At 44.4% G+C, this 23,378-nt stretch overlaps 1 protein-coding gene and 1 long non-coding RNA gene across 3 annotated transcripts in view; one reads left to right on the forward strand and one right to left on the reverse strand.

The window, feature by feature from the left end:
• The window catches only part of RAVER2 (ribonucleoprotein, PTB binding 2), a 97,372-nt gene extending 95,940 nt beyond the window's left edge, over positions 1–1,432 (reverse strand). For both annotated transcript variants that reach the window (XM_015240196.3, XM_072974299.1), the window contains exon 1: positions 1,050–1,432. In XM_015240196.3, the coding sequence (XP_015095682.2) occupies positions 1,050–1,298 (249 nt within the window). In that variant the 5' untranslated portion in view covers positions 1,299–1,432. The remainder of the gene's footprint in view (positions 1–1,049) is intronic.
• Positions 1,433–21,922: 20,490 nt separating this feature from the next.
• On the forward strand, positions 21,923–22,722 carry LOC140700889 (uncharacterized). Its single transcript, XR_012079626.1, has 2 exons — positions 21,923–21,996; positions 22,524–22,722. It is a non-coding gene; the product is annotated as an uncharacterized lncRNA (long non-coding RNA).
• The last annotated feature ends 656 nt before the right edge of the window (positions 22,723–23,378 follow it).

The following is a 23,378-nucleotide window of genomic DNA, read 5'->3' on the forward strand; positions in this document are numbered from 1 at the left end:
GAGACTACCTTCCCTACCTCCACAAAGTGTATAAATACTAGTTATTTGTAAAACACACGTGAACATCTAGGCAATTAAGAAACCCTGAAGAATCAAAGAAATTCTCTTTTGCGGGGGGTAAAACAAAACTACGTACATATGTGTATACACGCTCAGGAAAAGAAAGCTAATACCCCACGTTAAAAATGGTTATCTTTAAGTATCAGAAAAAAAAGGTGGTTTCTATTTCCCCCCTTTGCGCTTCTTTGTATTTTCTAACTTTCCTACAATGAGCATGTTAATTTGGCAATCAAGGAGGGGGGAAAAAAAAGTCAGATATAGAGTTTTTAATCCTAAAGCAACAGCTAATCCGGATCAAAGACACAGCGTAGCCTATCTTTAAGTCTCCTCGGAGTCTCTGAGTAACAAATCCTCCAGGATTTGGCATGGCAGAAGAGGGCTGCAAGGCTCCCCACAGCGCAGCGATAACCTCTCTACTCCAGGGCCTCAGCAAACTGAGGGGGCAGAGTTGTTTCATACAAACTTGGTCAAGTGCTTTTGCAACAGCAAAACTCCCTCCTAGCTCTGCCGTGACCCCGCCCCCCACGGCACACCCAAGTCCCGAGGACCCCGCGGGACCCCCAGCCCGTCTCCAAGTGTTCCCGAGACCTGGCCCCCCCAAATCTGTGCCCCACAGCTCACCTCCACCCTCTTTCACCTACTGTGTCCACGACTACTCCCCAGACCGCTCCCACCCACACACACACGCCCCTGACCACAGGGGAAGGAAAGAGCGAGCCGGACTTTCCTGTGACCTTGGACGAGCCAATTCCCGTCGCCTGTCCGAGACTCAGTTTCCTAAAGTACCGCCCTCGCGGGGCGACCGCAGGCTCAGAAACCCGGAGGGCTCCGCAAAGCCACGGACCGTTCTTCTAACTCTGCACGACCCCCTCCTCCCCAGGACCGCTCCCAGGCGCCTGGCACCAGCCTGGACACCTCGGGGGCGGCTTCCCTCTGAAGCTCCCGCCCGTAGCCCCCGGGACGCGTCGCCTCGCAGCGCGTCCCGGTACCTGGCAGTTGCTGTCCTGAGGCAGGTTTTTCACCAGGATTTTCCTGCGGTTGCTCAGCTCCCGGCGCATCCGCTGCAGCCGCACGGCGACCTCCTCGGGGTGCAGCGCGGCGGGCGCGGGGCCCGGGGCGTCGTCCTGCGCCTCGGCGGAGGGGCCGGGGCCGCGCCGCCCCGACCCCGGCCCCGCCGCGCCGCCCGGGCTCGCGCCCGCCTCGCCGCCGCCGCCGCCGCCGCCTCCCGCCGCCGCCATCTTCCCGGGCGCCCCGCGGCTGCGGGCTCCTCGGCGGCTCGAGGGGAAGGGAGAGAGCGAGCGGGAGGAGGCCTGGGCGGGGGCGAGGCGGGCCGAGGCCGCGGAGCGGGCCCAGCCGCGGCGAGGGAGGGAGGAGGGAGGCGGCGCCGCAGCCGGCAGCCGGCGGGCGGGAAGAGGAAACCTGAGCGCCGAGGAGGAGCCCGAGAACCACCTCGCGGGAACCTCCCCCTCGGGCCTCCGCGCACGGGCGCGCCCGCGCCTCCCGCCCGCCCGCCCGCCCGCAGGGGCCCGGCGCCGCCACCCGGACGGACACCTGTGCCCGCTCGGGCGGGCGGGCGAGCTCCTCTCCCAGCGAGGCGCTAATGGACGCCCAGGTTTGGGCTCTGCGGATGCAGCCCTTTGGCGCCGGCTTCCCGGGGGCACCCGAGCCCCAGGCGCCGGTCCCCGCGCGGCCTCCCCACGTGACCCCGCAGCTGTCCCCGGGCTCCCCTCGAAACTCCCGCGCTGGGGCGGCTCGGGGGCTGCAGACACAAATTCAGGCTCCCCGAACCCGGGGAGGTGCCCTGCAGGCTCCGGACGGTTACCCTTCTGCTGTGCTCAGGATAGGCACGCTTGGCAGAGAAGTTTGAGTTTGCAATGAAAAATAAAATTTGTGGTTTCCTAGGGAGTACAAAGAGATATTCTGGAGGCAATTTTATGTATTTGGAAAAACCTGTGTATACGAGAAAGGCCGTGCCCTTGACCCGTCCCTCCGTTTCTTTCGTACGTTTCCTAAAATGTAAACCCTGGATGGTTGCATAGGCAACATGTAAAGGGATGCCGAAACAAAGACTAAAATGGAAGAGGAGCTGTGGCAAGAGGGCTGGAGAAGACGCCACAAGGAACATTATTTTACTTGAAACTTGGAGAGTTACATTGTAGAACTAAGTCAGTGTTGTTATCAGGTCAAACAGTTGGGCAGCCTTTGACTGGCACCAGCCCAAGTGACTATCAGCAAAGAGAAACATGCATCTTAAGTGTGTAGCATGCAAATACACTCACAAAAAAGAAAAAAAAACTTTAACATTAATATTACTCCGTTAGGGGTAAATATTTTAACTAAATGTAACCAAAAAGTAAAACCACAAAATATTTAAAAATATACCATGTATTCAGTATTTACCCTGTGCCCTCATGTATTTCTAAGTACTTTACATATATTTCATTTACTCTTTGCAATAATTCCTCTAGGTAGGTTTTATTTTCCTCACTTTACACTTGAAGAAATGGAGTCAGGATGCTTAATTGTAAAGCCCAATGCTCTTAATGATACAAAAAGTCTCACCTGTAATCTCTCCACTACAAGTTAGTGACTGAAAATAGTGATCTGAGTCTAATTTTAGTGATGTTGCCTTTGCTGAAAATGTTTTTCAAACTGCTTTTTTGCTATCGACTTCAGAAGCGATGGCAAATTCTTCTGTGTAGTTTTTGTGGCAGTGAATGTTCATCTCTTAGAGATGGGTTTGATTTTTTTGAAATAATTAAATGTTATTTGAAGCCAATTCTGGTGAATGAATCAGGCGTTGATTATGCTTTTGGGATTATAATTATGTAATTGGGGCTTGGGGCCCCAAGTGGGACATGATTTCAATGTTATCAAGTTATTAAACCAATTTGATTAAGTAGCTACTTGGACTTGATCCCACTCCTGTGTCCCGTAGGGTGGTGGCTTTAAAATTTTGACCCAAACCAGTGGGAAATATACAAATACCACAGTGGGAAATATATACCACAGTAGGGAGTATATTTTACATCCCAAGCCAGTGAACACACATCCGTGCAATTGAAACAAAGATTTCACAGAACAATATGCCCTTACCTGATGCTGCACACTCCAGTATTTTTTTATTCTCTTCCATTTTTTTTCAAATTGCTGGAGTAACACACTAAATTGATTTCATGTGCCACTAATAAGTGCTAACTGACATTTTGATGAACTGCTCCAGGTTTCACATCAACTAACTCTCTTCATTACTTTGGCTCAACTGTTTTCAAGGAATTCAGGGGGAAAATAGTATCTATTGATTTTAAATTATTTAACTGAATTGGTTATTATTGTTGCCACATAAAAGAATTGGATGGAAACTGCAAAGACTTGGATATGCTGCTGTAATTCCAAAGAGTTCCTCTTATTCCAGGTTTTAGCCTGACTCTTTAAATAGCAGCTTCGGTGATAAACTAAAGGAACATTCTAATCTGAGCCTGAAGAGGAGCACAATTATCAAGCTGCAACATATTTACCAAGCCCACAGGTAATTATCATGAGCTGTATAATTACCTTGTTCTTAAAACCCGAGCCATGTGCTCACATTTGCCTTTATTTTTTAAATTACTGGTAGTTATTTTCACCTGGTTTTAAAGTTCCACAATTGGGGAAAACATTGGCAAGGCTTAGTAAGTCTCAGTTAATAACAATAATAATATGGCCTCTTGTATCCAAACAAAATCTTTTGCTTCTATTATGTGATAAAAACGAAAGTATGTGGAAAGATCTTGTAAACTATTAGGATTATACACTTCTAGTGATCATTTATTCACTCAGTGATATATAGTAAGGGTCTGCAATGTACCAGATACTATACACCAAATTTGATTGATTTTAATTGAGAAATGGTCTTTTCCCTGGGGAAAGCAATTCTAATTTGGTAACTGCAAATTCAGCTGAAAAATACTATGAATAAGGTACTTTTAATGGCACAGAGGGGTGTTTGATTTTTGACATAGGGGAAGGTAACTTGAGGGGTTTTGAAGGGTGAGTAGGAGTTTTCTAGATGATAAAGGGCAAGTACTGAAACAGGGAACAGAAAGAGGCCAAAAAGCATCAAAGAGACTGGCATGTCCATGGAAGTTTGGTGTTAGTGAAGGCTGTGCTACTTTTGGGAGAGTAGCAGGAAATATTGAAAAAGGTAACATGTCATTCCATTTTAAGTTGATTTCATTTTAAGTCACTGCTTCAGTATGGCATAAAAGGCAATCCCATAGAGGAAACGCGTATCAGAGGTTTTTTGGCAGGGAAGTGACATGATCAGATTTAGCTTTTTAAAAAATAATTCTGACAACAATAGAGAGCATGAATTTAGCAGGTCTTATGTCAAGGACACCAGATGGAAATCTTTTGAGACAAAGTGAAAACATTTGAGGGCTGATATTGGAGATTAATCTTTCCTTAGATTACCTAAGCATCCTATGGGTATTAAGTGTATTGAGCTTTACATGGGTTACCTATAGTCTTTTCTTTCTTTGTATTATTTAATTTTAAACCCTATAATCAACCTGTGATGTAGCTAGTACATACCTCCTTACCAATGAGGAATTAAAGGCGGAGAGGGCAACTTGTTCAAATTCACACAGTAGGCAGGGCCCCCAGGATTCCAGTGCAAATCTGCTTTGGGGTCCAGGTACATTAACTTGTGTAACTGTAGCTGAAGGAGGGGCTGAATTTGTGAGACTCTTCTGAGAGGAACACAGTGGAGCAAAGTAAAACCAGAATCTAGTGATGGAGAGAGCAGGATCTGGAATTAAAATGCCTGGATTCAATTCTGTGTAACTGGAGTGAGCTATTTAAAGCATGAGAGAATAATTCAAATATGCCACACCTCAGACACTCCATCTCTAAAACAGAGATAATAATAGCACCCATAAGGCTATTATTAAAAGCTATCATGAGGATTAGATGAGGTAATGTATATACAGGGCTTAGTAGAGTGCTATCTCAAGGGTTACGTAAAAAGACAGTCATAATAATAATAACGAATTATTCATTATTTAAAAAAATCTTGGTGTCTTACTGGATGTCAGCAAAGGAAGAATTTAAGAATGCTACCATGCTTTCTAGGATGAGAGATTAAATGCACGGTGATGCTGCAGCTGAAAGAGGGGACAGTTTAAGAAGTAAAGATAAGCTCGATTTAGGTATCTGGGTTTCCAGTACTGCAGGACATGTAGACATAAATACCCAGCAGACAGACTAAAACTTGCAAGAGAACTAGGTAGTTTAAAAAGGAGACTGGATGAGATCATTCAGGCTGAGTGTGTAGATTGAAAGAGCCGTCCAAGAAATAGGACCTTAGGGAACAATATTCAAAGGTCAGAAGGAAAAAAAAGCAGAAGGTACTTGGCAGTCCTGTTAAAAGTCGGCTTATACTCCTTGTGCACCCAGCCCAAGAAAAGAGAGCCAGGTGAAAATGGAAAAGGTGTCGGGCAAAAGTGGTTGGGTTACATTAGGTGTAGCAACCTGCATTCCTATCTCCAGTTACCTTGGGCCATTCTCTAGCTCCTGTCGCGTTCCCTAGCTCCTGACCCATTCTCCAGTGCCAACTCTCCCTTACAGCTTTTGGCACCTCCTCTCCTTGGCTTCTGTGTCTTCACAGTATCGACCCTGGTTGTTGGCTTTTTAAAAATATTTTTTTTAAAGTATAGTTGGCTTACAATATTGTGTTGATTTCTGGTGTACAGGGTAGTGATGGAGATATATACATATTCCTTTTTATATGTTTTCATTATAGGCTATTACAACTTACTGGATATAGCTCCCTGTGCTATACAGTGGGACCTTGTTGTTTATCTATTTCATATATAGTAGTTAGTATCTGCAAATCCTGAACTCCTAATTTATCCCTGCCCATCCTCTTTACCCCCTGGTAACCATAAGTTTGTTTTCTATGTCTATGTTTATATGAGTCTGTTTCTGTTTTGTAAATAAGTCCATTTGTATCATTTTTTTTAGATTCTACATATGAGACATATCATATGGTATTTTTCTTTCTCCTTCTGACCTTCTTCACTTAGTATGATGATCTCCAGGTCTACCCACCTTGCTGCAAATGGCATTATTTTGTTTTTTATGGCTAAGTAGTATTCCATTGTGTGTGCGTGTGTGTACATATATATGTGTCTGTGTGTGTGTATATATATATACATACATATGCATATACACACACAACATCTTTTTTATGTAATCATCTGTCGATGGACATTTAGGTTGTTGCCATGTGTTGGCTATTGTAAATAGTGCTGCTATGAAGATTGGGGTGCATGTATCTTTTTGAATTAGAGTTTCCTCCAGATATATGCCCAGGATTGGATTTGTTTTTTGACTTCCTTCTTGGATCACAAACTGAACCTGCTCACCACTCACTGCTTTCTGCTACTGACCTTGCACTCCATGACACACTAGCCATAAAAGAAACCCAAAAGCAGAAAGACAAAAAAAAAAAAAAAGATTAAAATGAACTAGAAAGAGAGGCTTCAGAGAAGCTGAGAAATCAAAACATTTCAAGAAGGAAAATGGTCAACATGTCATGGCAGCAGAGAGGAAAAACAGAATGAGGACTGAAAAAGATTTGGCATTTAGGAAGCTCCTTGTGTCTCTGAATGTGAGTGACTTCAAGAAAGTGGTAGGGATAAGAGACAAATCTATGAAGGAGAATTGGTAACATAAACTTTATACCCCCTAATTTTCTCCATGAAGCAGAAAGAAGATCATTCTTTGATAGTGAGGAGAGTTTAGTGGGAAATCAAAATTTGTAGTCCACACAGTGATTCACATGTGTTTAATTCTCACAGCCATCACTGGAAGTGGGTATTAACATCCCCATACACTAGGCACCTGACATGGTGAAGTCATGCAGCTGGTAGAAGGCAAACTGAGATTTCAACCCAGATCTGCCTCCAAATTCTCTGCTTTTCTTGCTGCATTCAGATTCAGATTTAGAACAGCCACCAAGGGGAACGTGGAAGTGCTGCGATAGTAATCATAGTAGTAGGATTATAAATATTATTACTCACAAATAAGTGGTAATAATGAGTGAAATGGATCAGACGATGGTAGCGCTGATAACAGAGACATGAACGCCTCTGCTCCAAATCTAACTGCAAGTAATAGCCTCACATGTAACTTTATGCCATAAAACACAGTGCCTGTGAGTACCTACAGCTACATGATGTTACTTAATACAAATGACTTCTTGTAGTTTTAATATAGCCCAAAACTATCATTCATAAACTTTCCTTTTAGATAAACAAGTTCATGCTGTATAGTACAGGGAACTATATTCAATATCTTGTAGTTACTTATGGTGAAAAAAAAGAACATAAAAATGAACATATGTGTGTTCATGTTTGACATTGTGCTGCACACCAGAAATTGACACAACTTTGTATACTGACTATACTTCAATAAAAATAAATATTAATAAAGCAAAATAAACTTTCCTTTTGTTATAGCTAAACATGCCTTTAAAATATTTATAAACTCAATATAATTTAGATTTATTTTTATTTCTACTGTTAGGAAAAGTATTTTGAAAGTATTTGTAAGTATGTCAACTACAAACAGTTCCCTTGAACCCTGACTTGTATTTAATAATTCAAAAAGAATTATACTCTTTGCCACTAAAGTTAGGATCCTTTTGGCCCCCTGCTTGCTAAACTACAGAAGTCGGGAAAGTAGCATACTTTCTATCAAAAATGTAATTTAAAAAAAGACTGCTATAAAATTATAGAAAAATCTTGGAACAGGCAGCAGAAATATTTGAAAGATAATAAAGTATAACCCAGCTATCTGACAGAGAAATAAATCTTTTTAAAGTATTAAGGTTTCGTGTAGAATGGTGGGACTTGGCATTTAAGTTAGTGACATTTAAAAAGTCATTTTGTTGAAAATCTTTCTAAAGCACATATACAAAGGAGTTTATATTTACTTCACAAAACAGATGATACTCAACCTGAATTATCCTTTTTGTGATGATTTCAATAATAGGGTGATTGCCCTCCGGGTATACTGAGGATTATAGGATGATTTCCTCCCACATTAAATGGTTCCATAAAGCTATGCCTTCTTAATTCTTGCGTCTGCTTTTCATAGATTTTTTTTCCCCCTCCCTTCCCAGAGTTCATGTCTCATGGCAGCCCATATACTTGCATGGACTCATTCATGCCTGTGGTAACATTAACCAGCCCACCAAACCCATATGCATGTAAACAAAGGTAGAATTTACACCTGCCCATGCTTATTATCCACAATGCTCCTTGGAAGCCTCCCATTCTATCTGCCATGCGGCCTCCTGGCCATAGCTTCTTTTCCTCCTGTTTCTGCCAGTTAGACTTGACTGTGGAGACGTGCCCCTCAGATCTCCCTCCAAGTAGCATATGAACTGTGGTTGGCCAGCAACCTCCAGCTAGCCACGGTCGGTCCCTCCAGGTCTGCGGTATTCACACCAAGGCCATTCTCCTCCCCAGGAAGCCCCCAGCCGATGACAAAACACAGTGGGGTACCATAGCCAGGCCATTTCAGCCACACACAAGATTTCTCTAGTGGGCGGTCTGCCCCAGACTCCGCAGTCACCTGGCCAAGGCTTTCTCTTGCTCTGTACTGAAGCCTGGGGCTCTTGCTGAGCAATCTTCTCTCCTTCCCTCTCTCCTTTCACAAGCATCTGAACTGCTTTGCGATTTAGTTTCTCCCCACCTACTCTTGTTCCCCTCCCCTTTATCCTTTACAAATGTTTCTGCAATATATCTTTTGCACACCTAAAAATTGGCTTGGTGTCTGCTGCCCAAGAAACCCAACTGGCACAGTTGGTAAAAAATGGCCCAAGAAAGTAGGCAGTAAAATTGGATTTGGGGACTGTTCACACACGCTTGGCTGGCAAGGAGGACCTCATTCTGAGTGGAATGTTGGGAATAGGTCATTCCCTGGCACAGGGTGGCCCCACAGTTGCTGAAGATTTCACTGGTGATGAACTGAGAATGCATCCTGGGAGAGGGGAACAGCTTTGTTTCAAGATTTAGGCATTTGAAAGATATGGGAGACTAATGCCTACAAGGACAGTGGTGTTGGCTGGTTATTTCAAAGTTCTATCTGCAGAGGGATAATGAGAAACTGAGATGTAATCAAACAGCAACAGGCACAGTGTGAGAGACGGGAGCCTGTGTGACTTGGAACATTTGCTCAGAAAATGGGACTTAACACCACTACAAGGCCCCTTCCCCACTGAGGGGATGGGGCAAACTCACTGTAGGGTGGCTCTTGGAAGCCTAGAAAAGGTGATGGTTCATGCCAATGTGGAAAGACCTGAGTTGCCATGGCAGATGGTAGAGGAAGGAATAAAAAGGCTGTGGGAAGGGTTAAACTGTACAGGTTCATAATGTGAGACCAGAGGGCCCATCAGAAGATTATGTTTTCACAGCAGGGCCCAGAGAACACATCGTTCTCCAAGGCTGTTGGAATGCACTGGTGAGAGAGGCGCCAGCATCATTATGAGTCCTGTGGCGGCTCTCTTTGCAGGCCAGGGATAAAGCTGTCACAAATTTGGGCTCGTTAACAGCAAAGGGGGTGACAGCACTCCAAAATAATAGAAGCCACATACCCAAGCAAATGGGAGCCAGGGGGCCACCATTTCTATAACTACCAGCAAGATGGGATAGCTGGCGGTTAAGGGGGCCTGACCCACAGGAAGGTGTGGAAATGGCTAATGGAATCTGGTGTTCCTAGGGGCAAAGTAGAAGGGTGTCCAGTGAGAGTGCCATTTAACATCTACAATCAGAAACAGGCAAGACCAGAGAAACAGGAGGATGAAGGTACCTGCCCCAATAAAAAATCCATGATTCATTGCTCAGTTCCTGGACCTGAGACAATTTTCAGACCCAGAATGCAGTGACTGAGAGATGGCTGTGTCCTACGGAGGGAATACCCTGCAAGATCGTGGCAAGTACTAACTGTAATGATTTCCCCAAGTCCAGCCCTAAAGGCACCTACAGCCATTTATCTAGATGGGTATGCACTGGAAGAAGGGAAACAGCCACACATATTGAGGACTTTGGACGTACTTTCCAAGCTGCCATCAACACCTGAAACCCTAAGGTGTCCTCAGCATCCCCTGTTAGAGTTGGGAACCAGTAACACATGCAGTCTAGCTGAAAGCCAGCTTACAGTGGGTCTCCTGGGTCCAGGAACTCAGTTGGTGGATCATTCCATCCATCATTAGTGAAAAATTAGGATTAACGTTCATGGCAGTTTGACTCACTTAGGTCCTTGACTAGCAGGGTGAGAACCAGCATATTGGGGAAAGCCAAAAGGAAGCCTCTGGAATTACCACTTCCCCAAGCCAAGACAGTGAATCAAATATAGTATTACAGCACAAGCAATTCTCCAGTGAAGACATACAAATGACCAGTAAGCACATGAAAAAATGCTCAGTATCACTAATTATCAGAGAAATGCAAATCAAAACTACAATGAGGTTATTACCTCACACCAGTCAGAATGGCCACGATTCAAAAGTCCACAAATGATAAATGCTGGAGAGCGTGTGGAGAAAAGGGAACCCTCCTACACTGCTGGTGGGAATGAGGTTTGGTGCAGCCACTGTGGAAAACAGGATGGAGATTCCTCAAAAGAATAAAAATAGACTTACCATATGACCCAGCAATTCCATTCGTGGGCGTATATCCAGAGGGAAACTTAATTCAAAAAGACACATGCACCCCAATGTTCACAGCAGCACTATTTATAATAGCCAAGACATGGAAACAACCTAAGTGTCCAGCGACAGATGACTGGATAAAGTAGTTGTGATATATTTATACAATGGAATACTCCTCAGACATAAAAAACGGTGAAATAATGCCATTTGCAGCAACATCGATGGCCCTGGAGACTGTCATTCTAAGTGAAGTAAGCCAGAAAGAGAAAGAAAAATACCATATGAGATCGCTCATATATGGAATCAAAAAAAAAAAAAAGACCAAAAGACTTATATATAAAACAGAAACGGACTCACAGACATAGAATACAGACTTGTGCTTGCCAGCAGGGAGGAGGGTGGGAAGCAATAAACTGGGAGTTCAAGATTTGCAGACACTGACTGGTATATATAAAATAGATAAACAAGTTTATACTGTGTAGCACGGGGAAATACATTCAGTATCTTGTAGTAGCAGCTCCGTTACAGTTGCTGTGCCAGCCTTACTACTGATGGTAAAGCAGACCATGAAGGCCTCAGTTACATAGTCGGCAGCCACTGATTTGACAATTGCATTCTTTTCTATACCAATCAGAGAAGAGGATCGGATACAGTTCACATGAAGTGGACAATAATATTCACTTACAGTTCTGCTCCAGGGCGTGTTAACGCTCCGTACTCTGTCATAACGTAGTTCAAAGAGTCTATATCATAACGTTGATCCAAAGCGTTAGGGACATGATGCTGACCTGGCAGGACAAGAAAAAGCTGGTTTGTGTGCTGGAGGCCTTGGTAAGGCACATGAGCATTAGAAGGTGGAAGATAAAAACTCACGTAGCTTCAGGGACCTGCCACTTCAGGGAAGTTTTTAAGAGTTCCTTGACCAGGGGCAAGCCAGGATATCTCCTCTACAGTAAAAGGCAAATGCCGCATCTTGTATCTCCTGGTACAAACAAGGAAGCATGACTCTTGGTGGATTCCTCTGGGTTCTGGAGACAATCTGATCTACAACAAATACTGGGAATACATTAACTATATTCCAGCCGATAGACTTTATGACATGGAAGACTGTCAGCTCTGAGTAGAAGCTGGGGCACAAAAGAGCTTTGCAGCAAGTGTAGTCTGTAGCTCAAACATTGCTACCACTGGAATTTGAGGCATGAGGGGGTCTGCAGTGGAAGCATGTGGACAGACAATATGGGAGTGGACATGAACTGTGAAGATTTTTGTATTAAGTGTTAATATCCACCAGAGAGCATCTACCTTGGAAAAGGCACTGAAGAAGCAACTAGTTAATATTACTCGACTAGTCAATTAGCCAACTTTCATTATTGGCCATCCCAGAATTGACACAATGGGCACATGAATGAAATTGCTATGGTATCAAAGGTGGTGTCTGTGTAGGGGCCGACACAGCTTGAATACCTACTTACCAAGGTCAGTCTAACTACTGCTGCCTCAGAATATTCAACCTACCAGCAACAGAGACCAACATTGAGACCAAATATGGTACCATTCCTCAAGGAGATCAACAGCCACTTGGTGTCACTGAGCTCTTCTGTCCTGGAAGGGCCACCAGTTCATCTTCACAACAATAGATACCTATTCTAGGTCTGGGTTTCTCCTTTCTGCCCGAAGAGCCCCAGGTGGCATCACTGTCCCATGTGGTGTACACCATGTTTGATTCGGGGACATGAAATTCCACATGGCATAGCACCTGACCAGGGAGCCCACTGCACAGTTAAGGAGCTGCATGAGTGGGCCCTGCCCATGGAATCCAGTGATCTCTCACTATCATCAAGTAACCAGCCTGGCAGAATGTTGGAACAGCTTACTAAGGCAGCTAAAACACAATCTCAGAGGCAATACTCTGCAAGGATAGGTGACATCATTCAGGATACAACGTATACATTAAATGAAGGACCACTACATACCACTGAGTCTCCGAATGAAAGAGGCAGAGGAACCCAAGGGTAGAAGCAGTTGTGGTCCACTTACCACTACTTTCTATGACACTGGAGGACATTTTGCATCCTGTCCCAACACCTCTGAGCTCGGATGATATGAGGGTCTCGTCCCCCAAAGGAGCATACTCTTTCCGGGGGGACAGCAAAGGTTCCATTTAATTACTATGGCTGCTGCTTGATAATTTGGACTTCTTGTATCTAGTAACCAGTAGGCAGGAAGAAAAGTCACCATCTTCACCAGAGTAACAGGCCCCAAACAGCAGGAGGAAGGGGGCTGCATTTCAACAGTGCGTTCCATTTAGATGCTTCTTGGTAAATGCCTTGACCAGTTACAACCACGAATGGACATGTGTAGCAGTGTTGGCCTGAGGAGGTATGATTACCATGGAATCAGTTCCTTCAGGAACGAAGGTTTGGGTCATACCATCAGATAAGCCACTGGGAACAAGAGGTGAGTTGAGGGTGAGGGGAACTCAGAACGGACAGTGGAGGATGGAGCCAGTGAGTACCAGTTACAGTTGAAACCAGCAACAGTATCTAGAGGTAGAGTTTGTCCCACTAACCTCTCTCCTGAAAGTTTCTTCCCAGAAAGAGAGGCTCACAGGAATCGTGGACGAGCTATTCCCCAAACATGTGTGGGAAAATGTAGCTGTGAGGCACAAGGGGTGGACCAGAGCAGCCATGCAGGTACGCCACTCAGATCTTCCTTCCAAACAACCTGCTGTGAGGAGTGTGGTCATGTGGTCGGCTGACCATCTCCAGCTGCTGCATTTTGTGACCTGGTACAGCATTCATGCAGAAGCCAGGCTCCCCCTAGGCTGCTCCCAGCTAATGCCTGAGCAGAATGGTGCTACCAGAGCTGGACCATTTCTCCCCAGCGCATGACTGCTCCAAGCGGCATCCTTTGCTAAGGCACTTGGCATCAGCCTTGCCACACTGCACTCTGGGGCTCTTTCTACAAGACCCCCCTTCCTTTCCTCTCTCCTTCCACAGGGATCAGACCTCTGTTGTGGTCTGAGAGCCCACCCCAGCTACCCTGGCTCCCTCACCAATTTATCCTTCACCTGCATTTCCCCCAGTACATTTCCTTCCCATCTCATTCTATTTTGGGGTCTTGCTTCTCAGAGGACCCAAATGGAGACAGACTGTTTTTTCAATTTTGATATATTTAGAACTCCCTACAAACTTTGATATATGTTCATCCTTCTGTTTTATTCTTCTGCCATCTTGTGTAATCCACTTCAGTTTTATTCCCTTCGTCTCCAGCCCCTGGCACATTCCCATGCTATGTTTGTTAATCTCTGCTAGAATCTGACATTCAAATGCACTTTTAGGACCATATCTAATTAGCTCAACCCTGACAGCAGTCTTATCACTGATTAGTAATGGATTACAGTCCTTGGACAATCACTGCTTTTGAAGCCAAGCTAACAAGTGCTTCATATCGTCAGTGCATAAATTATCTGGTCTCATTTAGCAGACAGCTAAAACACATATTAAACTTTCCGTCACAGAGTCTACATTTCCACCTCCCCTCTGGGCCAACCACGGTGGGGGTTTTCAAGTTAATTCTCCCCATACCTCCGCAAGTATATTGCTGGATCTAAACACCTAGTATTCCCTGGTTAAAGTCTGCATTTTTTGTAGAATGATTAGGGTTTGAGCGACCCACTCAAAGGAGTGTTTCTACAATGGCCTCTGTTTTCAGCTAATTTTACATCCCTCCACTTTGCTGTCTGCCAGTTCTCTTGCCAGCTCTCCCATTTCTTTTTTGGTTGTAATATTCCACTGCCCCTTCTGCTTTTGCACTCAACTGTCCATTTACGGGCAGCATTTTGCTTTTCTTCATCCAGCAAGAGAAACCCAACCTTTGAAGCTGTATGATTCTAGAATAGTTTTCACATGAGCACAGACCTTTTTCCTAATATACTTTTCAGCTGGCGAACTTATTTCTTACACAGAAAGATTCCAAAATCAGGCGTGACAAAGAAAACCTCAGTGAAGTAGGCTAGTGCTAATTCCAGAGTACTGCTGGGAAGTTTCCTGGGTGTTCATTAATTACAGGAACCTACATCTTTGATGCAAATGCATACTTAATGCAACTGTAAATGTTTCACTGAGAGAATGTCCATTCACAAAGCTCACCCAAGTTTCCACTGAGTTGAGTCTAACACAGCACAAGCATATCTATATCTGCCACATAATGACCACCTTAGAGAACCATATGCCTGAAGGAGTTTTAGGGAATCAGCTGTGCTGTATTCTCCTGCCTTCAGGCAGAATTGTACATAAACACCCAGATAGGAAAAAGCTTCCCCAGAAAGAGTCAGTAACCTCACGCTAGCATTTAACAGTGAGTACAGTGAGGAATTTCTTCTTTGAATATTGAAATCCCTCTGTTACAGCTTGAATATATTTTTGATTATAAGTCTGATGCAGAGGTTACAAATTCTTGTATGTTTTTTAAAACCTCATTTCTTTCTTTTTCTTTTTTTATGGAGGTACTGGGGATTGAACCCAGGACCTCACATATGCTAAGCACATGCCCTGCCTTTGAGCGATCCCCCCACCCCCTTATGTGTTTTTTTAATGCAACGAGTAAACATATTCTCCAAGTTGCAACTGTTTATTTTCATGTTAATCAAAATATGACTTTTCTATTTTAATCAAAATATGACTCATTCATTCACTCAATAAATAAATATTTTAAAATTTTAATCCATCCTTTTAGCAGATTTTTTTCAAGTCACTTCTACCTTTTGAAAGTTACCATGGACTCATGGCTCCTTTGATAGACTCACTACTTTCCAATTACTGTGATCACTGTTTCTGCCAAATTTGTCACCTTTTGCCCAGTGACTAATTTCTCCCCTCTGTACTGTTGTTGATGTATATTTAGGCATTAACAAAAACATCCGTTTTGACAACAGCAAGACATGTTTGGCTCTGCTCTTTCCTCCTTTGGGATCTGGTATCATACACCTTCCGAGGAGCCCTAATCTCTTCACTGAAAAATTTCAGAAGGAGAAAAACTATGGTGACTAGGGGTACACACTATATTTTCCCCCATGACTAATGAAAGTAGTTTTCACTAAGATCTGCAGAGTACAGAACAGTTAGCCAGGTGAAGTGAAGCAGAGGGGCAGGTGCGTTTTAAGAGGTGGGGGTGGGGGTGGGATCTAAGACAGCAAGATGACAAGTAAACAAGAAGTAAAATCATGTGTACAGTGGTCACCCCATCCATGGGGGATACGTTCCAAGACCCCCAGAGGCTGCTGAAACTGTGGACAGGACTGAACCTTACATATACTGTTTTTTCCTATAAATACATACCTGTGATAAAGTTTAATTTATAAGTTAGGCACATTAAGAGATTAACAACAATAACTAATAATAAAATAGAACAATTGCAACAATATAATGGAGTAGAAGTTATGTGAATATGGCCTCTTTCTCTCTCAAAACACCTTACTGTACAAATTTAATGCCTTTTCCATCTTAACTAAGCACTTACCATGCATGGTGGCATAGCTTTTGCAGCAGAGACTAGAAGCTAGCATGAATTCTTTTTCCTCTTTCACAATTTCACAGATATAAGATTTGCTTTTATCATAGATCTTGGCAAACATGGCATACGACTTTTTTCCCTTTCCTCGTTAAGTCAAGAACGTTCATTTTTTCACTTAGAGGACGCCCTTTTTAGCTACTCTTTGGCACATGGAAACGGTCAGCTGTACCACCCTGGTGCTGTGGGGCCGTGATGAAGTAAAATAAGCGCTCCTTGAACGTAATCGCTGAGATGCCCCAACAGTGGGCCTGGTAACTGAGATGGCTACTGAATGACTAACAGGCAGGATCGGTAGATAAAGGGATGTTTCACATCCTGGATGGGATGGAGCAGGATGGCTCGAGATTTCATCCAGGCTACACAGAATGGCACACAATCTAAAACTTACAGACTGTTTGTTTCTGTAATCTTCTGTTTAATATTTTCAAGCTGTGGAAAGTGAAACTGCAGATAAGAGGGGATGACTGCTGAGAGGTAAGGGGATGTGAAAGCACTGTGGAAGCATATCAGAGCAACACCTTACCTGGGAATTGCAAATGTTGGTAAGAAAAGGCTTTCTGAACTAAGTGACTATTGGCTTAGGTAGAAAACTTCCCAATGTTCAGCAGAATCCAGTACTGCTTTCCTATCTGAACATCTGAAAGGCCTGGCTTCCTGGATCCCCTCTAATAAGTCTAGGCCATGTAGCAAGTACAGACTAATGAAGTGTAAGCAAGGGGCCAACAATATTCTAGATGGCGGAACCTCCACCACCTGCGTCCTCGAATGACTGAGTAAAACAGAGTGTCTTTGTCTGCTTACTACAGGCTTAGTGTGAGTAACAAATACTCTTCTATGTGTTGAGCCACTGAAACGTGGAGGTTGTTGGTTGCTGTAACAAACCTGGTCTATCATGATGAATACAACCTCAGATCTCCCTTACTCCCCTTGGGGAAGCTTGACACTTCTTGGGTTGGCACCAGCAGGGAGGGCAATCAGGCATCAAGATATCAATTTGCAACCCAAGCTTATTCATAAAAGCCATCAGGAAGGTAAGCTTTACTGTCTCCGAATCCAAGTTTCCTTCTAAGAAGTGATGCTGTCAGGCAGAACAGTAGATTCAAAAAGATCTAGTCTGTTTACACTAATTATGATCAAATCTGTGGGAGATATAACAGGTCTTCAATCCCCAGGAAGTTCTAGAGGTAACTCCACCCGAATTATGGTTTATTTCACATGCATATAGTTCTTCTCACTATGCTATATTAATATGGGGGGGGGTGCGGGGGTTATGAGACCTGTAGCAGAGGCAACTGGGAATGGTCCCTACGCAACTGAGCCTGAGCAGGACCTCCTGCTCTGTGTCGTCAAGCTCCCACTCTCAGTTTATCTCAATTGTGAAATCACAAAAATGTCAACAATTTACAGTCAATTTATCTGTCTGTGTCTTTTCTTATGGGCCCAACACATTCTCCTAAACCCACTAGATTAATACTTTGTATTTCTCTTAATATAACCCACACATGACATGCAGAAGAGTTCCAAGTATACTTCACTATATAATTACACCTTTCAAAATCCTTTGTTGATGACTGTTATAATTTTGTTTGTTTAATATCACCTTCTTCCCATTAAAATGTAGACTCCACAGGGGCAAGGACGCTGTGTGTTCTGTGCTCTGCTCCTGTCCCCAGAACTTAGCACAGGTCCTGGCACACAATGGGTACACAATACATATTTGTTGAATGAATGACTCATGCTCCAAGAATCACTTGTAGTTGCAATGAAAATAATAGATTGGAATTCAGTGAGACTAGAAGCAGAGCGTCCAGATGGAGACCAGCAGTTCTTCAAATGAGAGATGATGATGATTCAGATCAAGGTAGTCACGGGGGTTGGAGAGCAATAAACAGACCTGAGACATATTTAGAAGGCAGAGCAGAAAGGACTTGGGGATTGATCGGATGTTAGAAGATTTGCAGGAGCGAAAGTCGAGTTCCACCTTGGGCAATGACATGGGCAAGGGAACCCTGAGGAGGTCACAAGGTGGATGACAGTGAGTCCAGTTGGTTTGGACTCCTATGACCTGTTCAGGTGCCAATGCCCAGTCAGCAACTGTGTGTATCAATTCTGAACTCAGGAGAGTGGCCTGTGCCTGAAAAGTAGTTCTGGGAAAAAGCACAGCCACAGAAAATTTCAGCCATGTAAATATACAAAAGGGCCTAAGATAAAACCCTGAGGATCATCTACATTTAAAAATTTTTTTTTTTAGGAATTAGAGTATGTTTATTGAATTGGTTGTACTTGGTAGGATGTACTCAGAAAACAGCTTTATTCTTCTTCATTGACAGATGCCTTCAAACCACTCCCCCTTGGACATATCTTGAGCATATTCCATTAACTTCTTTTTCAACTTCTCAGTACGTAAATGGTCCTATTATCATATACTAAAATGTCCAGGCCAATTTAAATTAAAACTTCCACCTAAAAGCTCCCATCCAGTGCAAGCTTTCTTCCCTCCTCTAGATCCAGGCTGATGCAGGTTCCCACCACAGAGCAGAGACAGGGTGTGGTCTCTCCTTTCGCTCTTTCTGCACCACATGCCCCCCATTCCCTCTCCGGCTCTGAGTTCCTTCCAGGTTCATGTCGGAAAGTGAGATCAAAGAAAACATGGCAAATTATTTATTTTGTCGTTGGTTGTCAAATGCCCCCTCCCATGATAGATGTTACAATGGTCTTCGTGCTGTGGGGGCTTTGTGAATTCTCCAAACACACTTATCTTCCCTCCAGACACCTGGGGACCTCTCCAGCGTATTCTTCCTTGACTCGGAAAACCATTATTCAGCCGACGTTTCACAAGGGCCCTGTTGGGCTGCATCTTTTTTTCCGCTGGATAACAAGTCCTGCACAGCCCACTTCCCAAGTTGGATTCTTCACAAGGTGATGCTGCTCTCTGCACTCGTCAAGATAGGCCCGGTTATGCTACAACAGCGCCTTCATCCCAGCAGAAACGTACACTCACCTACACGTCCGCTGTGGGTTCGCAGGGGGCTCTCTGCCTATCATAGTCATTCAGGAACTCAGGCTGGTACACACGCCCTCCTGACCCATGCTTCTGTGATCACCATGTCAGGTGGGGGAAAAAAAAAACATGACACATCCTGTGCTGACTCTTTAGGCTCCTACCCAGAACTGACACATATCATCTGCCCACATTTCATGGGCTAAAGCCAGGCATCCGTCCAACTTGAACTTGAAGGACAATCCACATGCCCAGATAAAGAGAACTAGAATATTTCAAAGCAGCCCTAATGACCACCACATCCCCATATGGTCCAGCTGGCCAGGAGGAAATATTCCACGTCCACGTCTAGGGGCTCCTCCCACTCTCTCTCTCTCTCTCCCCCTCTCTCCATCCCCCCCCCCCACTCCCTCCGCTGACAGAGCCTTTCCAGGCAGCTTCTGTCTTTAGCACATAGACTGTTAAACTCTTTGAAGGCTATGTCAGGCTCTCCATAAAATTAGGCTGGGCTCTGGGATGAGCCTGGAAGTGAAACAAGGAGTTTTTGCATTTCACCTGGGAGCAGGAGGCCAGTGTTCATCTCTGGAAAGCACCTGCCCTAAATTTCTCGGAGTGTTCACTCACTGACTGCGTCTCTCACTTGGCTTGAGATGAGGCAGGCTGCCCCCTACCCCTCTATGGGAGGAGAGAAAACACGCTGCAATGCTCCCAACTTGGCCGCAACATTCTTCCAAGAAAGCCACCTCCTCCTCCAGTGATTCCCTGGATGAGCTGGGCACAGGACAAGCTCTGTCCACTCTTAGCAAGTTACAGATCCTCTCTTTTGAATATGGGGGTTTGTGTTGTTTGTTCCCAGCTTTGGGTTTCAGCTTACATTTGAGACATCAGGGAAAGTCCCATTTAGCACTTTATTCTGTCTGTAAGTGGACTAGGGACAAACTACCAAAGTGGTAGAAAGAAAACCTGGAGAATATAGGGTCTAGAAAGCCAAGGAGTGCTTCAGAAAGAAAGAAGTGTTCAAGTGGTTTTGAGCCTGTTCAGAGACCAAGAAAAATACGGGCATAAAAAGTGTCTGTTGGATTTGGGGCGAAGTGTGATCAGCTCACCAAGGATGGCTCGAGAAGGGTGGGGACTGAGTCGCACAGCTGTGCTGAGAGGGAGAGGGAGATGCGGCGGTGGGAGCAGCTAACGCAGCGAGCACACATCAAGCGCTGTGGCTGTGAAGGGCGGAGGGGGTAACGTAGTGCCTGAGGGCGACATGGGGGGAAGAAGAAGGATAAGTTTTTTTGACTAAAAGAGTTGATCACGATTAAGCGCTAATAAAAAAGGAACTCGAGGATGAGAGATGAAATGGGCGATGAAATGGTTTTCAGTCGGTAACTTCTCACTTCGGAAGGAAAATAAACCCACATCACGGGCGTTTCATTCCCCGAAGAGAAGCGGGCAGGTAGCGGGACGCCCCTCACGCTCTGGCGGCGGCGGCGGCGGCGAACGAGAAGAACTGCAATTCTGTCTTCGGTGAGGAATGACGGTGCGTGGGCAGCTGTGGGTTTTCGTGCAGCAGAACAGATATATTCCAAGGGCCCTGAGAATGTATAAACCCCATTAAACCCGGTCCATGTTTTTATTCTCTCGGTGGTGAACAAGCGTCTTATCTTTCTCTTCTGGTACTGTTTACCCAGCTCATTAAAGTGAATTTTTTAAATTGATTTCGTGGCTTTTAATTGGAAAATCCCTGAAGAGACCGGTTGACATTTGTAAGGAACTAATTTGCTAAGTGTTTCTTGTCCTCCAGCTCCCATTCAAGTCCTTTGCTGCAGCAACAACCATCTCTCCCTTCCAGATGTGTGAACCTTTTGATTTCTACACATTTTAAATTATTTAGCTTGGGATGATTATTTTTTTAAAAACCAACTTCCTGTGGTATGTGTAAAAAAAGATGTGTTTCCACAGCTCCATTTCAAACTTGTTTCCAAATTGAATTGTGTGGATTGCTAAGTCTGATCTCAAAATGATCATAATTAAAAACCAGGCCATTTTTTTTTTTATTTCAGCCCCTGACATGCCCCACTCCCAACTTCCCTTCACCACAAACATCTAATACTGTGCCTAGAAATAGGGGGAGGAATGTACGAAAGAATCAATTAGTGTTGTACATGCAGCAGATACTACAGAGTGTCTCACTTGCCTCCATGCCAACGCCCCTGTCAAGTGTTCTATGAGCAACCGAGGCTGGAAAGTGCAAAGCTACAAGCTTCAGTCTTTCTAACGGTTTGTTTTCCATAGATGACCTCGCTTCCGCCAAGGAGACACAGCTAAGTGAAAACTGGAAGACGGATGTGGCTCCTGTAAGATGGAGAGCAAGTGCCTGACAGCTCTCTCTGGAGGCTTTTGACTTTCCTGCAGCGGCGGTAGCTGAGGTTCTAGCATATGGTTCTTAACCCTGAGGGTATTTGGAGGTTAATGATGCAGCTTAAAAGCCTTACAGAGTGTTTTAGACACAGTGGCCCAGGCAGTGCAGTTCTAGAATCTGCTGTCATGGCTACAGCTCCCCCATCATGTCAGAGGCAGCAGCGCCACTGGGTGGTCCACAGTGCTGTTCTGAGAGTCGGCTGTGGAAACTCAAGCCAGATGCCCCTCCTCCAGTCTTTCCAATGACTGGGTAGGCAATTTGTGGTGCTTTCTGGGCAGATGGTAGGACGGCTCTCCCCTACCCCCTTGGAGTTGGGTTTGGCTTTGGGACTTGCTTGAGCCAGTGAGATGAGAGCAAATGCCACTTCTCTCTTTATACCATGGCCAACAGTAATGTTCTGGAGAGTGGCTGTTCCATTAGCTTGGAATGAGGATGTCACAGAATGGAATCCCTAGGCAATCCATGATGTTCACATAGGATGAGTGACAAATAAACCTTGGTTGTTTCATAAATATGAGGTTTGGGGGCTACTGGTTACTGTAGCACAGCCCAGGCCATCCTATGGATCCAGTAAATCATCTCTTCTTTTCTTAAACTATGTTGAATGAATCCTGTTGTCTGTGATCGAGACCTGAGTAATTATTTCCAGGAATATGACAGTGATAGACGGGTTAAAAACGAAACATGATTAAGCTTATAAGATCATTACTGCTCCTCAAATGACGGGAACCATCTTCTACTTCTTTTATTTCTCCATGGCGCATGAACCCTGGCAGCAGGGCCGCCGTACTGCGCACCCCAGGGGGCACGATGCACACTGTAGTGGTGCCCCGAGGAGAATGCACTGTGAACGATACTCCGGAATTCTGGCAATGCTCAGACCCAGCCAAGTGCTAGAGGCACAGCAGGAAATGATCTTCTTTGGTTTGTCTCATAAGAAGGAGGTGGGGAAATAAACAAAGCCAATAACTATGACCTAATGTTTCACTAAACTACAAACTAAGTTAATGCAGTTATAATGACAATAAGACCCTGCGGGGTGAGGGGAGCTGATTATTTGGAACCATCAAAATTTTTATTAAAATGCTCAGTATAATTCTGATTTTTCAGTCTGAGTTTTTAAGTCCCAAATCTATCATTCAAGAGGACAGATGGTGTACTTGTCAGGATTAGGTCCAGCTATCTGTGGCAGAAAAATCCCAAATAACATTGGCTGACGTAAGATATAAGTTTCTCTGTCACAGAAGTTCAGTAGGAGACAGTCCAGGGTAGAGCAGCTTCATGAAGTTGTCAGGGACCCAGACTCTTAGCATCCTCAACATGTGCCATCACTTTATAGTCCAAAGTGGCTCCTCAGGTCATCACATCTACATTCCAAGAAGGAGGAAGAGAGAAGAAGAGCACATTCCTTCCCTTTAAGGATTCACATCGCACTTCTCATTACATCTTATTGGCCAGAATTTAGTCACATGGTCAAACTCTCAGTGGTGAGGCTGGGAAGTGGAGCCTTTATTCTGGGCAGCTCTGTAGCTAACTAAAATTGCAGTTCATATTACTAAGAAAAACAGAAAGAACAGATTTGGGGAGTATTTAGCAATCTATAGCTTAGATGTTTAAGTGTGGTGGGTTGA

Source organism: Vicugna pacos, chromosome 13, assembly GCF_048564905.1.
Source record: "Vicugna pacos chromosome 13, VicPac4, whole genome shotgun sequence".
NCBI lineage: Eukaryota > Metazoa > Chordata > Mammalia > Artiodactyla > Camelidae > Vicugna > Vicugna pacos.